Consider the following 17,708-nt stretch of genomic DNA (forward strand, 5'->3'; position numbering starts at 1 on the left):
TGTCACGACCCAGGCCTACTCAGAATGACATTTTTACACAAGGCCATTCCAGAAACATCTGGCATGCCGGTTTAGGAATGTAAAAAGACAACTCTGTGGTAGAAATTTCCAAATCCTGTCTATAGAATAGGAATTTGAAGAACTTTCCACTTGAAAATCTAACTTTGCAGTGTAGAAAACCCACCTGTCCTGCAGATTAATCCAGTTGTAAGTTTAGGGTTATGGGCTGAAGCACAGACGTTCCCAGGGGTGGACCGGGTGTACTGACCATATAGTGAACATCAATAAAGTTGTAACTTTATGGGGACTACCAAGCATTGTGAATTGCTTTTCCACAATAGGTTTGTAGTCAAATGGTGGAGAGAGCCTGCACGATGGGTGTGGAAAAAAAACAAACCCACCCATATTTTTCAGTACTGAAGCAGAATGTTTTCCTCCACATAGGAAAATATGTACCGTCTGGAGAAAATGAAAAATGTACAAATGCAGATTTTTCATATATCTATTATTGTGGAATCTTCACACAGTGGAAATTCACAGGAGGGCAGAGGGCTAAGAGTATGACTGGGAATTGGGCTTGGTTGTGTGCCCCTTTAACAACGCTCCCCCATTTGTGGTCGATAATGAATCATTGTAATTTTGAGTTTATTGGAATTACTGGATATTGTGAGATCTTGATTTATTCTCCGGTATACCGTGCTCCTCTGTAATGTTTACGTTTATTGTTTGGCCACTCTTTTATTTAATATTATTGTATGTCCTGATGACTGCTTATTTAGTATTGTATTGGTTTGTGTGGTATTATTTGGTTTGTTTTTCTTTAATAAAAAGAGATTTAAAAAAAAAAAAGAGTATGACTGGAAACGTAAGAATTATACAGGTTTCTTGTTGCCCTCTTTAATATATTTTGAGAAACTACCAAAATGTATCGGTCTCTGCAATTGTAAACGTACGTTGCTGATGTTGATCAATTTCTTATGAATCATAGTTTTAATATAGGTTTGTACCAGCCACATTTGCTCCAAACCTGTTCGATGTTCCCTCAAATTGTAGTCCAATGATTTTACCAATTGTGATCGATCATGTCTTTACAAAAGTGGTGCAGAGAAGGGCATGCATATATCTGTTTGCCTTGTATTGCACTACCTTGTTGCCTTTCTGCAATCCTTGGGGTGTTTGCCGTAAGAGGGCAAACATAGGAGTCACCGATAAGGGTATGTGATCAAAAATCAGAAAGTATTTGTTCCTGCACTCGCATCATCTCCCTTGGCTACAATATGGTTGTTAATCAATGGGCTACAGAGTAACGTATTGTACTTGTGTATTAGTAGAACCAGTGCTTTAAATGGGCAGGTACTCCCAGATACTCAGTACCTGCACTTCTTCCATTCGGAAGGGATAGTACCAGCACTTCTCAGCACTGTTGCAATGCTTTTAATGGGATAGTACCAGCACTTCTCAGCACTGTTGCAATGCTTTTAATGGAAGAGTACCGGCACTTCTCAGCAGCAAACAGGTACTCTGGGACAAGGAGTACCTGCACTTCTGTATTTCCATTTCAAGCACTGAGTAGAGCCACTCAAATACGTAGAAATATATTCACTTGTTTTCTTGTCCTTGTTGTGTAAGAGTTTCCATTTTATATCCTCTTCATGCATGCTTCATAACATGTAATCATCTCTCGGTGTTTCTGTAAAAAATGCTGCTCATTCAGCCCTGCCCACAGCTGCGGGAAAGACACATATTTAACACAAATTGAGTTTTAAACTTTCCAATGTCTAATAAAAGAGAAAGTTGGGATTAGTCACAGGGAGCATAAAAGATTGTTTAGTTAAAAAAAGGGATCTTTTTACAAAAAGCAATTATATGCTTAGAGTAACATTAAAGTTCTTGTTTCTCCTTTTTCTCCTCTCCCTGGAAATGTTCCATCTTAGATGAATAAGTGGAGCTAGGAGGGTTTAGTTTCAGAGGTTACCCCTTGCTGCTGTTCAGCTCCTATCAAACTAATAGCTGCATGTCGGTCACTTCACACGGTCACGTTTTAATGAATGGCTGTAATATGCTATTCTGGGATTCAAATGTTAATCCAGTCTGTGAAATATCTTCAACAGTGGGCTACTGTTCTGCAGCTTAGAAAAAAAATAGACTTCTATGTTTGAGTTAACGAAGCAGCATATCACATTACTATTCGTGCTAAGTTTTGATGAGACAGAACACTGTAAATTGCACTGGTGACTTGCCATTTTCCATTAGTATGCTAGATATCATTACACCCACGTTTGTACAGCAAGTGAAACTAGTATTGGCAAAGAAAATAGGTTTGTTTGATTTTTATATTATGCATGGCATGCACAAAGATGTTCAAAATATAAGAGTACGAAAATGCATTCCGATTCACCAGCGGCATTTGTAGGATCTAAAGTAGCACTAAAGTGGTACATGCTATTCACATAATACAAAATGCTATTCACAAACCTATGGCCTCTCATATATTTTCTTCTGCGAAATCTCTGCCACCGTGACGTGGAGCTCCGCATATGTAGGTATACATTTTGGTAATACATGTTGAAGGGATAAGGGTGAGTGTCTGAAAAATTTAGAATAGTCGCAACTAAATTAGAGTGATTTAGGGAAATTATGTAGGGATTTGGGAGTGCCATGCTAATACAACACACACCCACAAACAAGCAAGACAGTTGCATTTCACAAAATACACTTCTAAAGTTACTACTGCCCTACAGGTGTCAAAACAAGCGCAAATGTACTCCAGCTCAGCCTTGCAGTAAGTCAAGCACCATACATAGCCAACCTCCAGTACAGCAACACACTCCCAGAGAAACCTCTACTTCTTGCATCAAGTGGTACAGGGAAATAAATAGCAGATGATGTGCAGAATTGGAGAACTGGGTGCTATGCATTGATGTACAGACTAATGTTCACTAGAGGAAATCAAATTATGCCCATCAAATTCCACAGGCTATTTCACATCAAGGGTGCACTGGTTGATGTGCCATATGGGGCCACTGAAAACAGAACTGCTGCTTGTAGGTTCTTAGATGAAGGCTGATCTTAAAGAAATGTCAATTTCTTAGCAAAATGCAGTAACTGTAACCAAAATTCTTGTTTAGGTTGAGGGAAAGATACTGAAGAAAAGAGAACATATGGATCATCTTAAAGAAATATAATTAGTACTTAGCTTGTGTTATATCTTGCTGCATAGTACCACTTGGTGTAGAATGTCGATAAGGCATGCAGAATGCAGAACTGCAGATTTACAATTAATTTACTTTGTTGCTCTCCTTGAACTCCGCTCATGTGCTTTTGTCTTAACTGTCAAATGTTCATTGCATTTGGGTGACACAGGAGCAAGCACTAACTAGTCACAACTTTACTAAGCAGCAAGCCCATAGTTATTGAAAACTAAAAATATGACAATACTCACAAAAGCGCAATAGAACATACATACCAGAGGAATACTATGTACTGTGTAGATTTAGGAGGCTTATAAAACATGGGAGGAAAAAAGTATTGGCAATGCCAACAGGTCTGGCTTACAAATCAAAGTGCCTCTTAAGTCACTGGTGGGTCAGGCACTAAACTGGCCAACACAAATTCACTGTGACACTCATTCTTCCATTCATGTATCCCTTTATCTACCAACTGACTTATTCTTGCATTCACCCACTCACACACCACAATAAAACCCTCACACACTCAACAACTACAACTACAAGATAAATAAAAAGAAAGGAAAAAATAAAAAAATAAAACATCCAATCTCTTCAACCTGGTTGGCACATGCTTGCAATAACAAATATAATTAAACATAGCAGCCTCACAATGGTATTGTATCATTCTTTAAAGTTCTAGCATGTCTTCCATGTTTAGAACCAGTATGTTGGCCATCTTGGAATGGTAAAACAATGATACACTAGGCAATACCATTCCACTATGGTCACTTGGTTTAGAGGCAGTGGCTATGAGGCGTATGGCACACTGCTAGAGAGCTGTAATGTTCTGAAGGTAAATAAGCTCGGTTTCAGGCAGATATGCACATGTGATCAGACAAATGCCATCACTCACAGGGCAAATGCCAAACAAGTGGGATGATCCCTTGCACCATTGTTTATGCTGTCATGGAGGATTGAAATAGATTGTAAATGACACTGATGCAAACCAATTACAGAAGAGCTCTGTTCCCAAAGTCTCTTTATGTATGTATACATACATAATTATTTATTAGTATTCACATGTGTATGCATTTTATTTATCAAATTAATTTCAAAACACGTTCCTAATGGGCAACTAAGTATGTCCAGACTTCTGAAGGGAGTCTACCAAGAATTATTACAGTGCATATATTCTACCACCAGGGTTTGTCAAAGGGTTTAGTCAACTATAAAAGCCTTGCCTTAAAAAACTAATCTGTGAGATTTAATTTAACGAAATACATGGCTGCAGGGACTGTAGTGTTAATCCACACTTAAAGCCTTTTGTCTTTCTCATGTGTGTTTTCACAATAAATAAATCAGGCCTACTACCTTTGTCATATCATTGTATAATGAACAGATGAGACCTACGGCATCTGAAATAACTTTACCCAATGAACCAACCAGGCCCATGAGCTCTATCATTGACTTGTCAACGTAACCAGTTCACACCTATTGTAAGAGCATAAGCTTTCCCATAAGGCAACTAAGAGGTATACCAAAATAAAATTACAAATGTACAAAATTATAGTTGAGAAAACAATATAGCATCCCTCCTCAGATGGCCTACTAGAGATAATCATGGTGCAAATCTTCTATCCCTACTATTTGTTTGGGTGAGTCATCAGCGCCACAACTCGATATTCCTGGATTACATGAAATGTAATACCTGCTTCCAGGCTTTAGCACAGTGTGATAATGACCACTCTTTAAAAGTGTATTGCTGTTAACACATGCTTTGAAACCTAGTAGATCTGGTCTACTGCCTTTATCATAACTTTTTATACAAATCGAACCCATGGATTCTTACGTACCTTTTCCCAGTGAACCAACAAGGCATATAGCATTTGCCATTTGGTTGACGCCATAACCATCACTGGCTTACGGAAGTGTACATGGGCTGCCAACCATTGAACATACAGTTATAAAACTACAAATAGGTACGAACTTACAGTTGGCAAAATGATCTATCAAAAGGCCTTAACAAGGATTATCACATTGAAAACTTTTTACCCTCATAGCTTGTCAGAGGGAGAATAACAGCACCAGAACCATTGCTTCATACAGCTATATGTGAGAGGCCATGCATGTGAAAAACATACCCGTCTGCAACCTGTAACACAATGTGATAACAATCTGCCATTAACGGCCAATTGACTTTATCAAATGCTTTTCACAATAAATAATCCACGCTTATTAGGGTATGGGCCTGTCAGAACTTTTTGTAATAAACTTTTTGTAATAAACAGATCGGACCTATGGCATCAAACATAACTTTTCCCAGTGAACCGAGCAGGCCCATACCCTAATTATTGATTTGTCACTGTAATCAACTCAGGCCTACTGTAGTCAGCATAAACTCAGGGCTTATTTATGACCCGGTTCGCATCGTGTTCGCACCATGTACAGTGGTACATGCGCAGGGCAAACCTTAAGTGAGATTTATGATGCCGAGCAAGGCCACTTTGCTTGGCTCTGAGTAGCTGCATAAATCTGGAGTAAAGAAATGCAGCGCCAATCACTGCATTGCCTTACTCTGCCCTGGGATGGCATTGCATGGGCATTGCGTGGGTGTTCCACACGCAACTCCCATGGATTTTGACACTTTCCCAGATTTGCCATAATCTGGGAATGCATCAAAAATATAGGCTTTCTCAGGGGAGGCGTAATGAAGAGAAATATCTTTATTTCTCCTTCTTACTTCCTCTTTCTACGTGTTCTGCAGCACACATAGAAACAGGAATATGCCTCTCAGGATTGTTTTTGTGCAGAAAGGTGCTCCTTCCTGCACAAAAAACATCCTGCATGCAACAGAGACACCCTTGCACCATGGGGTGAGGGTGCCTGCTTTGGCTCTAGGCTGCTAAATGGGCGCCAGTGCAGGGGAAAAGGCAGGAATGCGCCATGATGACTTATATACAGTGCATTCCTGCTATTTCCCTGTCGCGCAGTGCAGCGCAGCAAGGTGACTTGCTCCGCTGGACTGCATGACAAGTTGGCAAATCTACTCCTCTGTGGAAAGGCAACCACCCACTGGCGTAATGAATCTTGAGGGGGCCTCCCAAGCACAGTCATAAAATGACAAATGCATACACAATTATATTTGACAAAGAAAAATACTATGTATCATAAAAAGACATTGCAAGGATTATCACAGCTCAAATCTTCTAACCCCATGGCTATGTCAAACTGGGTAACCAACACTAAAACCCTTGCCTACGGTAATCTGTGAGATTTTATCAAATAATCTGCTCTTTGCCAAATGCCTAATGCAGCAGCGAGCAAAAAAGCAGCCCCCTGTGCAACACAGTAACTGCTTATCCGCACCAGAAACTTTACAGTCAAGTTTGATAAGGAGATATGTGTGACAATATTTTTAGACATTGTACCAATGGTTTAAGTAAAAGAGAGTAGAAAAGTTTCCCTATGCTAACACAAAACTCTTACTAAAAAGTCTCCTTGTAAACTGACTTACATTAAAGTGCTTCAAGTATATTTATCAACAAGTCAGAACTTGCGCAGGGGGTGTGTTTATTACCCCAGTACATATTCCACAGTCATGGAACACATCTTTTACCTGAAAATACTTTGTGTCAGTAAGGATTTATTCAGGGCTTTTAAATAAAATGTCATATTACATTTCTTTGACCACACATTAACTGGAGCATCTTAATGCAACATACTGGAATACATTCATATATCAAGGTTACCGTGGCTAGAGTTGGAATTTTATGTTTTTTAGTAGCATATTGACTGTAATGGGTGCACTTTTTCGTTGTTATTCTCGCCTGCATTATTGACATACACGTCATCATTTGACAAAGCCTTTATTAATTGTAGGATCTCTCAACTAACTGCAATTCTGCCCGCCGCACTAAAATAAGAAAAATGTATTTCGAAAAAAAAGGATAGGGGCAGTCATTTGAGACGTACAGTGACATTTCTGCAATCGTACAAGTCAGGGGAGGGATTGTCATACGGGAGGGCAATTACATCGAGAGGGGGTCACAAAACCCACTCTTGGGTACTACCAATGAGCGAGACAGTGACGCATTTCTTGGGAGAGTGAGCGCTGCAGTCCAATTGAGACAGAAAATGTAAGTGCAGAGAAACCGGGAGTGAAGTAAAAAATGAAAACACGACTACTCAAAGGCGAACAGAATTGTTAAAATGAGTAAGTAGCAATATAAATATTTGTTGCCAGTTTGCATTAACGCAGGTCAAATGGAAGGCCACTATACCCAAATATGGCCAGCGATAATTCAATATCAGCAGGGATCAGAACAAAAAAAGCTAACTAATTTCAAACCCGTAAAGGCTGTACAAATAGGGGTGGGGTAAGTCGCAGAGCAGTGTACTCCTTTCCCTCACATAGCTACCAGTACAGTTGTAAAATACATGATTTACTTCGCACGCGGGGCTTACAAATAATTACAGGTACACTTTTACACTGTCTAACCTATTGCTGAAGATATGATTTACATTTTAGTTGCGTTCCACGTAGAGTGGAAGTATTGTTCACTGGAAATACAAAAATGTCGATCGATCCTAGTCTCTGAGTTTTGAATTTGCTACTTTGTTATGGTCAAACTAAAACAAATTATAAATTCACAAGCGATAAAACGACATGTTAGATACGTTCTACAGTTCAAAAGCACTTTCATCAACCGTGTTTAAGATTACTACGCTGTTCCACCCTACCTGTTCTGCGGGAAGTATTTCAAAACAGTCCATGGTATAGAGGAAGACATACAGTATAAGAATAACTTGAATAAATATACCATAAATTACAATGATATGCAATTTCTTACCTGGAGTGGGCACCTGGAGTCTTTGTTCCATTTCGTATCACGCAGAAAGACTTTCAGAAAATAAAACTCTCCTGCTTTATAAGCGGTTGCTGAACACTTGTGCTTAATAAGCAGATTACAAGAATCCGAAGTATTTTACTCTCAGCAGCTTTAATGAAGTTTTGTTACCAGCTTTACCGAGGTGCTGATTCACTTACAATACAGGATATGCAGTTTAAACATACACTGCACAAAAATATGTAACAAGTGGATACAGCAAAATCATATAACTCTAAATTCGACTCATTAACATTTTTATTACATGTATTTATCGTTCTAGCTCTGACTTGACAGCACAACTGGCTCTAAAAGAAAGCGGTACAGTAGAAAAAGACAATTTTTTTGCATGGTCCACGCCAACATTTTGCCGCCTATATAGCTTTGTGTACTTTACCTCTGCTAACCAGTAGAATGTGCCTGTTTTCCCAGTTTTCAACATGGCTGAATTGGCATAAACCCAAACTGTCAGATATAGGTGTACACAAGCCTTGTGAAGTAAATTCCACGAGTGGACAGCAGCACCTATAGCACACCTACTACAGTGGCAGTGCAAACATGGCTTAGGGCCTGCCAACGAAGTCAGACTAAAGCACTTTAACCCCTTCAGTGCCCGCCCCTTTCCCCGCCCAGTGCCGGCCGTTGCATTAGCGGGCGGGGTCTATGACGAGCTGGACTCGTCATGGGCACAGCGCCACCGCGGCCCATGACGAGTCCAGCTCGTCATGGGCACTGAAGGGGTTAAGAACAGCACTTCGACCTGTCAAAATAAACCCTATTGAGAGGTCTAAACCTTCCTTTTAAACACTAATTGTGAGAAATCAGGACCTGTTTGCAGCGTCCCCCCACTTTTTGCCCCAATTTTGACCACTAGATGCTGGTTTTCTGATTCTGACTATGCCATGTGCTCTGCTAACCAGACCTAGGGCCTAATAAAACTGCATGATAATTTGGCAAATTTACAATTGGGAATGACAGACCCCTGTAAGTCTCTGGTAGATAATAAGGCAAGGGAGATTCAAACTACCTATAAGTCCCTAGTATGTAATAGGGCAGGGAGGTTTAGCGGTCCTGTAGATTTCCTGCACTGAAGTGTGCAATACTGTGGTGTCTGCTGTCATTTTAAAAGCTAGCCCTGCCTTGTAGGATGCTTTTAAATTGATATGATATGCAAATTAAACTTTAGGTTTAAAGGTACTTCCAAACTATTAATCTACATTATTTTTACATATGTCACCCCAAAGTTCTACCCATGTTGAGTTGCCCTAGGAGTAGGGTGCCTTGTAACAATAAGCAGGGACATTATAATAGATGTTTTGTATGTCCTAGTAAGGGAAAAATGCCAATTTAATTTTGCCCCAGTGTAGTGAATGGCTCCATAGGCTAACATTTTTATATTTATTTACATATACATATTTGATAGGAGCCACGTAAAAAGATACTTAAAGTTATAAAATTAATAGTTAAGATAAATTCAACAACTTGCCACTGTTAGATTTATAATAACTATGACAGAAAATAAGTTATCAAACTTTCTTTTCTGTGAGTCAAAATCCGGCCTTTTAGCTGCTCTCTCCTGAGTGGCCAGCCTCTGCCCAGCTGGCCAGGCTGCTCTAATGAGGCGTGAAAAGCCCTGCTAGAGAGACAATTGGTTTCCTGTGGGCAGAGGAGTACAATCTGTAGAGCAGAGGCAGGAAGAGGGTGAGGGGTGGCCAAACTGTTCTTTAAAGGGAGAATTACACAGGCTGACCCCCAAATTCTACCACCCCCAGCCACACAGTAGCCCCTGTAATTAGATTAAGGAGAGGGATGGAAGAGGAGTAAGGGGAGTGTTTAGAAAACTTAACCATACCAGCAGGTTGGGTTAGCCTGGTCCAACTCCTCTTGAGAGACTTTCTCTATGTTCGTGTTTGAGAGAATGGTGCTTTCAGGGACCAGAATATGCCACACTTTGGAGGAAGTGGTTATACACCTGAGTGGCACCCTGAATCCCAGTGGTCAGTGGTGCTCTCCTGCTCGATGCCCAGGGATACTGGATAAATATGGAAGAGGTGCATAGCTCCTCAGATCTGCTGCCTTAAGAGACAAGAAGAAGGACTGCCCTTGTGACTCCCTGGCTTGCACTAAGAGGACTGCCCTCACCAGGACTGCACCTGCTGTACACTGTGGGACTCAGCCCCAGAAGGAGTTTGCCTGACTCTGAAAGCCTAAGGAGTGGACTCCTATGTTAGGTTTGCCTGCTCGTAGCTAGCTACCAAGGGTTGAGAAAATGATTACTTTATTGAGACCCTAATTGAACCTTTTATTGTGTTTGTGGCCATATTACTACTAGTAAGTCACTACTTCTCACTACTAATAATACCCTTTCCAACACTAATAAGTCACCACTAAGCAGGCTTGAAGCCCATAAGGCGGGTAGCATTGTACTTAAAAGTAGGACATGCAGAAAGTTAATGTTAGACATGTCCTGACAGTAACAAGTATCCAACAGCTATTTTCACTGTAGCCAAGCTGGCTGTTCCACAGAGAAACCCTGGGATGCACTATTATCTTTACTAATGCAACTTTTCACTAGGAAACACCTTGAAACATCATTCTTGGACTCAGATTTGTAATAAATATAAAGTAAAAGGTACTTTTAGAGAGTTACCTTTTCCCTGCCCAAGCCCTGAATGTGGTGGGAAAACTGCTCCCAGAGCTGTGACAAAGGCCTGGTAGTGGGGCGGTGTTTTCTATGTCCTCTTGCATCCCTCTTCGACCACAGCCTATGGCATTGCCTCACTAGAGGAATCCAAGCTTGAAAAAAGTGACTTATGGTGAAAGACGAAATCTTGACTGGGTGAAGGCACCAAAAGAATCCATCAGGTGCAGGACCTTTTATGGGTTCAAAATTTAAATTCCCCCACTCAGAGCTTTCCCACCAAATGTCAACGGCTTCACTGAAACCTCGTCCTATGCTTATCCAGCTTCGGCTACAACCTGCTGTCTTGCCCAACTAGGAAGTTTTAATTTCCATTTTTGAGACTAAGTTCCAAGGTAAAACCTGCGGCTGGGTAGAACCTGGTTGCTGCATTCAAATTGTGCTCCATCGTGGCCAGTCTATAATCATTCCTAAGACCTGGTCTATGCAACCAGTTGAAAGAGGGTGCTGCTTGATGCGTTTTGGTGCTATTGTTATTTAAAAATGTTAAAATTCAAATTTCTGGTTCCACTTATTGGATTTTTGTTGTTTAGGTGTAATTTTCTATAGTAACATTTACTCTATGTTTTTAAATTGGTTTGGGATTTTTTTTTGTGTTGTGTTTTGACTTTTGTAATGTTTTAGTACTTCATAAATGCTATACATTTTGCTTCTAAGTTAAGCCTGTGTGCTTTGTGCCATAGCTATCAGGGGGGTGATATTAGGTCACTTTAGTTGTTTACCCCGACAATGAATGTATTTGTTACTTAAGGTGGGCAGTCACCCCCTTCACTAATAACTACATTTCTAACAGTTACCAATTCTTTTGGGAATCCGTCATGCAGGGGAGCAGGGAGGGGGGAGGAGGGAGGGGCATGGTTTAAGTTGTTGTTTATTGTTGCACAGATAGTTTCAAAACAGTATTCACAGACGAAGCAAGTGGTCACTGGAAGGGGGCCGCACGAACATACAGGGACACAAAGGCTCCACTGTCGATGGAAGGCTCACAGATGTTAGGATACAGAATACACGGCCCCTCCCAGTCTCAACCCTTCGAAACGCACACATTGGGGGCCCCTCTAAGGGTTATGTCCTGGAATGTGAATGGCCTGGGTAACAAAATAAAGAGGTGATTAGTGCTACAGTATCTTAAAAGGCATGCCCCGTCCGTAGTCCTAATTCAGGAATCACATCTGGTCTGTACGGCGACCAAGGCGTTGGACAGATGGGGATTTTATATGGCGGTCCATGCCGAGTTCACATCGGGTTCAAGGGGCGTTGGGATCCTATTGAAGAAAAGCTGCCCGTTAATAATCACAGGGACCTGTACGGACTATCAAGGGCGCTTTGCGGCACTATCCTGCCAGTGGGAGGGACGGCAGTACAATATCGTGACAGTCCACATCCCCCCAGCACTCCATACCCTCACCTTCCCTGCCCTAGGTGGGTTCCTGTTGGCACTTCCTCCCGGGGAATTAATTATGGGAGGTGACTTCAACGCAACAGTGGACGCTGCCATCGACAGATACCCACACAGAGATCAGGGGACTGCTTCATTTCCCCTCAGGGAATTTTTAGACGCAGTGGGGCTGGTAGATGTATGGCGCACGAGACATCTGGAAGCACGACAATACACCTTCCACTCAGGGGTACACGGTAGTCTATCACGTATTGATTATATATTTACCTCCCCGGCTAGTGTAGAGGGAATCAGTGACATTGAACATCTTCCAAGGGGTATCTCCGACCATGGGCCCATCCGTATGTCCTATGTGTCTCATCTCACGGGACGGAGACGCACATATCCAATATACCCGGGATACCTTAAAGTCCCCAACATTTGGAAAACCCTCCACAAGACCTCTAAACGCTATTTCACAGACAACACCCATTCAGTGGCCTCACTGTTCATCCTATGGGAAGCCTACAAAACAGTCCTCCGGGGGCAGGCCATTTCAGTGATCACTGCCCACAAGCGGGAACAAAATCGTCAGATTGAGGAGCTGGAGCAGGCAGTTAACCTAGCCGAGAGCATACATGCGACAGATCCCACGGACCACACGTCCCACTCCCTTCGACTGGCGCAACAAGCCTATGGTGAATTCCTAAGGGAACGCACTAAGGGGAAGATTGCAAAAATGCTACACACAGTATATGAGGTGGGGGACAAGGCGGGCAGATTGCTGGCCTGGCTGGACAGGAAAAAAAGGGCCAGTTGTTATGTGGCGCAGATTACTCTTCCCTCGGGGGAGGTGTTGAAGGACCCTACTGACATAGTTGCAGCATTCGCACAACACTTTGAAGCAGTATACTCCCCCATAGCAACAACCTCAGAGACGGACTGCATAGCGTATATCAAAGACATACCCATGCCAAAATTGGCACTGCACGATACTCAGGCATTGGAGACCGGCCTCACACTGGAGGAGATCAAGGCCGCCATAAAAGGGCTGCAGTCCGGGAAAGCCATGGGTCCCAACGGGATCCCAATAGAACTCTATAAGAAAGAGTTGGACATGCTGGCACCTCACTTACTGAACGTGTTCAAGACCAGCCTAGAGGAAGGGATACTCCCGAGGGACCAACGGTTGGCCACTCTTATAGCAATCCCAAAACTGGGCAAGCCATCATAGGACCGTTCATCATACCGCCCGATCTCACTCCTTAACGCAGAGGCAAAAATACTTGCCAAAGTGTTAGCCACCAGGCTACAACCACATCTCGTGACCTTGGTGCATCCCAACCAGTCGGGCTTCATGCCAGGCAGAAATACAGCAATGAATCTGCGAAGGCTCCACGGGGTGCTGGCAAGGGCACACACCATACAGGAAGAGGCGGTCATCCTCTCTCTGGATGCCAGTATGGCCTTCGACCGGGTCGAATGGCCCTTTCTTTTTGCCGTGCTGCAGCATCTCGGATTTGGGCCCAACTTTTGTGCCTGGATCCGGTTACTCTACACAAATCCATTGGCACAGGTGGTGGTCAATGGGCGACTGTCGGAGGAGTTCCCCTTGGGACGAGGCACTAGACAAGGGTGCCCCCTATCTCCGTTGTTGTTCACCCTGGCACTGGAGCCGCTGGCGGCATGGATTAGATGGGACCCGGTAATACGGGGACTGCGCTGGACCGAGGGGTGGGAGGATAGGATATCCCTCTATGCGGATGCTGTACATGGCAAGCCCCCGGAAGTCCATTATTTGCCTCTTGGACATATGCGCATCGTACGGCAGAGTTTCCGGCTACACGATAAACTGGACAAAGTCAGTTCTGTATATGCTTAAGGGTCCCCCCCGCGTCTCCCCACAGGCGTTGACATATCTCTGGCAACGGAGGGATTTAAATATCTCGGAATATACATCACACCTCACCCCGCGCGGTTCTACGACCATAATCTCCTGCCCCCACTGCGGAGACTCCGCAGCGATGTACAGTGGTGGCATTCCCTCCCGCTGACATTGCTCGGGAGAGCAGCCTTGTTCAAGATGATGGCTCTGCCCAGATTCTTGTATGCGCTACAAAACACCCCGTCACCGGTTCCTGACTCCTACTTCAAAGTGATCGAAGCGGAGGTGGGATACCTCCTATGGGAGGGAGGGACCCCTCGGATAGCTCAGCGTAAGCTTATGAGGAGTTGGTATGACGGAGGAATAGCCCTCCCAAATATAAAATTCTACTATTGGGCCTCCCAACTCATTGTAATCAACCAATGGCTCCATGCCCCGCAAGACGAACCGGCATTACGTATGGATAGGCACGTTTTGGGCACGGAGGGGATTATGGGAGCCCTGTATGACAGCAAACAGAGGAAAGGACTATGGGGCCCCACGGCACACACAGTACGTATCTGGATGGTTGCACAGCGGGCGTTAGGCTGGGAGGGAGTGATGACAAAACATACGCCACTCTGGGACTCTCCCAAGCTGGGCAGGCTACGCACCAGTAAAGGTTTTTACCAGTGGGACCAAATAGGCATTTCTGTGGTTGGGGACCTATGGAAAAAGGGGGAGGCGGTGACATTTGCCCAGCTACAAACAACATATCAAATGGCCGGGACCGAGTACTTTAGATACATACAAATTAAGCACGCTCTCACAAAAACGGTACCCCCGGGAACAGACCTCCCTGACGCCTCGCCGCTGGAAGACCGACTACTGACAGACCACCTCACCAAAAAAGCGACCTGCCTGACATATCGCAAATTGATTAATAATCAAACAGACCCTAACCGGACCCTTAGGGAAAAATGGCAAACTGAAATAGGCGAACTGGACGAACAAGACTGGCAGGACGCTCTCGCTTCCCCGCGGGAAGTGGCGATCCCTTCGCGGCTAAAATTGGTGCAACATAAAATACTGCATAGAACTTACTACACCAGGACCACACTCTATAAGATAGGAAGGGCGGAGTCCCCGCTTTGCCTTAGAGGCTGTGGGGCATAGGGTACCTTTTACCACACACTATGGGACTGTCCCCACATCGCTACCTATTGGAAGGCCATACTCGACACACTCACCAAGGTTAGTGGTTAGGTGATCGCCCTTGAACCGAGGAAGTGTCTACTTGATGTGTGGGATCCAACAGACTTGAACCACATAGAGCAAAATTGGGCAACCATAGGTATGGCATATGCCAAGAGGAATATTGCCCGGCAGTGGGGGGCTCCAGTGGCCCCCTCTCATATGCAATGGTGTGCTGACCTAGACGGGGCCATGGTGGCAGAAAAGGCAGTCTTTATTCATAGAGGCTGTCCTCAAAAATGGAAGAGGGTATGGGGCAGATGGAACAAATTTCGTGTGAATTTGTGTACTCCACCACCAAGGGATTCAGATCCAGACCTGAGTGACTAAAAATGCATCAAAGTTCATGGGTGGTCGTCACGCAACGCATTTACAATTTAAGGGACGGGGTCAAAAAGCAAATCTAATTGTATAAGCGGTGTACTCTCCGTGACACAAGAACGGGTAAATGATTGTATGGAATCTAAAATGGCATAATTAACTGTATCGGACTGTGAATCATTGTTAACCTCAATAAAATATATATATAAGGTGGGCTTTGTTTACACTAACAAGAGAAGTACTCTCTTACCTCTTGTTTCTGAATATTTGGTGTATCATTACACTTTCCAGGAAGTTTTCCATTAGAAACTTTTTGGAGCTATTTTTCATTTGCAAAGTACACTCAATCACCAAGCTGTTCCTTACATTCAATTACTTATGTCCTATTTGCAATCTATAAGAAAGAAATCCTTCTTGCTAAAAGAGAAAGTTTTAATGTGACGCAAAGCATGTGAACTCGACTTGAAAATTATGATTGGCTTTTCCTTTGCTTATTTATATAGATGTTTCACAGCCTTTAGGTTTAATAGGCACAGAATCACAAGAAAAGGGGGAGGTCCTGTTGGTGGAAGATTACAGCAAGCAATGATCATGTGCCTAGTTTATTGAAGAGTGGTCCATATACTTGGCATAAGGTTGAGATTTTCCAGTCTCCATGGTATTTTCTAAAGGCCACCTCAGGTCAATATGACAAAGGCATAGAGGTTTGCGGGACTGAGGGTTAAGAGTAAAAAACACCTCCTGCACCGTAGTTTACTTTTAGCTTGGAAGGCCAAGACGGATAGAACTCAGAACTTCATACATACGCTAGTGGACTGCAATACAGGAAAGGTTTTAGACACTAGTACGGAGATTGAGGGAGAGATCCTGAAATATATGAGATTGTTTTATAACAAACATTAATTCAAAGATTACATTAAAGAAATAGTTATTTGATTAGAGACCTCCCGGTGTTAACAAAGGGGCAGGTTAAATCTCTGCGTTCTGAGATTACCGGGGGGAGGGGAATTGGAAAACAGGTCATGAAGTTAAAGGGCAGTAAAGCATCTGGGCCCAATGAGCTTCCAGCCAAACGTTATAAGGCAATGTCACATACATTGATACAAGTGTTTGAAGACACTGTTTAATACAATTCATCTCAAGGGGAGGAAGGTGCTGCCTTCCTGGTTGGAGGCTACCATTGTAATGGTGTTGCAGCCAGTCAAAGCCCCAACTATAGCAAATTCTTACAGAACAATACAGTTATTAAATACTGATTGTAAGATCTTTGCGGGTATATTGGCCAGTAGAGTGTCAGAAATAGTTAGAAGTATTGTGCATTCCAATCACAGGGGCTCCATTCTAGGATGACAGTTGAACGAACTGACTCACCTTCTGATTGGTGTCATAGATATAGCTGGTGCTCAGAATATTTCTTTGGCGGTTGCGGCCCAGGATGCTGCTATGGCTTTTGACAGGGTCAATTGGGCTTATCTGTGGGAAGTCTTTAAACGTTTGGGGCTTAATCAAACAATGATCAGAGCATTACAGAGCTTATATGAGGCACCAATTGCTAGGGCCATAGTAAATAATGTATTGACAGACAATTTCTACATTACAAGGGGCACTAGGCAAGTCTGCCCCTCTGCAATTTGAGCTGTGTATCAAACCATTTGCTCAATGGATCTGGTCGGACGTCACCATTATCCCATATGGTGCACCAGGTTCTGAGGTTAAATTGGCAGTATACGCCAGTGACATCTTTCTACACACTAGTAATCCGACCTATTCAGTATCTAAAGTAGTCAAGCATGCTGAGGTGTTTGGTAAGATCTTTGGGTACCAAATAAATAAGGAGAAAACAGAGGTTATGTCATGGAAGATGGAGGGTGGAGCCCAGAACTTTAAGAAGCAGATGAGGTATTTGGGAATACATTGGAGGATGTCCCCTGGTAAATGTGAAAAAAGTAAGCTGCAAAGTAGAGAAGCTCCTGAATGAGATGGAACAATTTACTTTAACAATCTATGGTAGGGTCAACCTGAGTGAAATGATGGTGCTTTCAAAAATGTCCTTTTAGTTTAATACTATACCCCTTATATTTCATAAAGAGCATATTAGTGAAATGTAGAGTAAAGTAAGTAATTTTCTTTGTGC

At 42.9% G+C, this 17,708-nt stretch overlaps 1 protein-coding gene across 4 annotated transcripts in view; it reads right to left on the bottom strand.

The window, feature by feature from the left end:
• The window catches only part of SLC4A5 (solute carrier family 4 member 5), a 753,917-nt gene that overhangs the window by 535,886 nt on the left and 200,323 nt on the right, over positions 1 to 17,708 (bottom strand). The window contains exon 1 of one of the 4 annotated variants that reach the window (XM_085633457.1): positions 8,021 to 8,087. The exons of the other annotated variants lie outside the window; for them this stretch is intronic. Coding sequence (XP_085489583.1) covers positions 8,021 to 8,051 — 31 coding nt within the window. The 5' untranslated portion in view covers positions 8,052 to 8,087. Of the gene's footprint in view, positions 1 to 8,020; positions 8,088 to 17,708 lie in introns of those variants that run through there. 4 annotated transcript variants of the gene reach the window in all.

This window comes from Triturus cristatus, chromosome 11 (genome assembly GCF_964204655.1).
Source record: "Triturus cristatus chromosome 11, aTriCri1.1, whole genome shotgun sequence".
NCBI classification, from domain to species: Eukaryota; Metazoa; Chordata; class Amphibia; order Caudata; family Salamandridae; genus Triturus; species Triturus cristatus.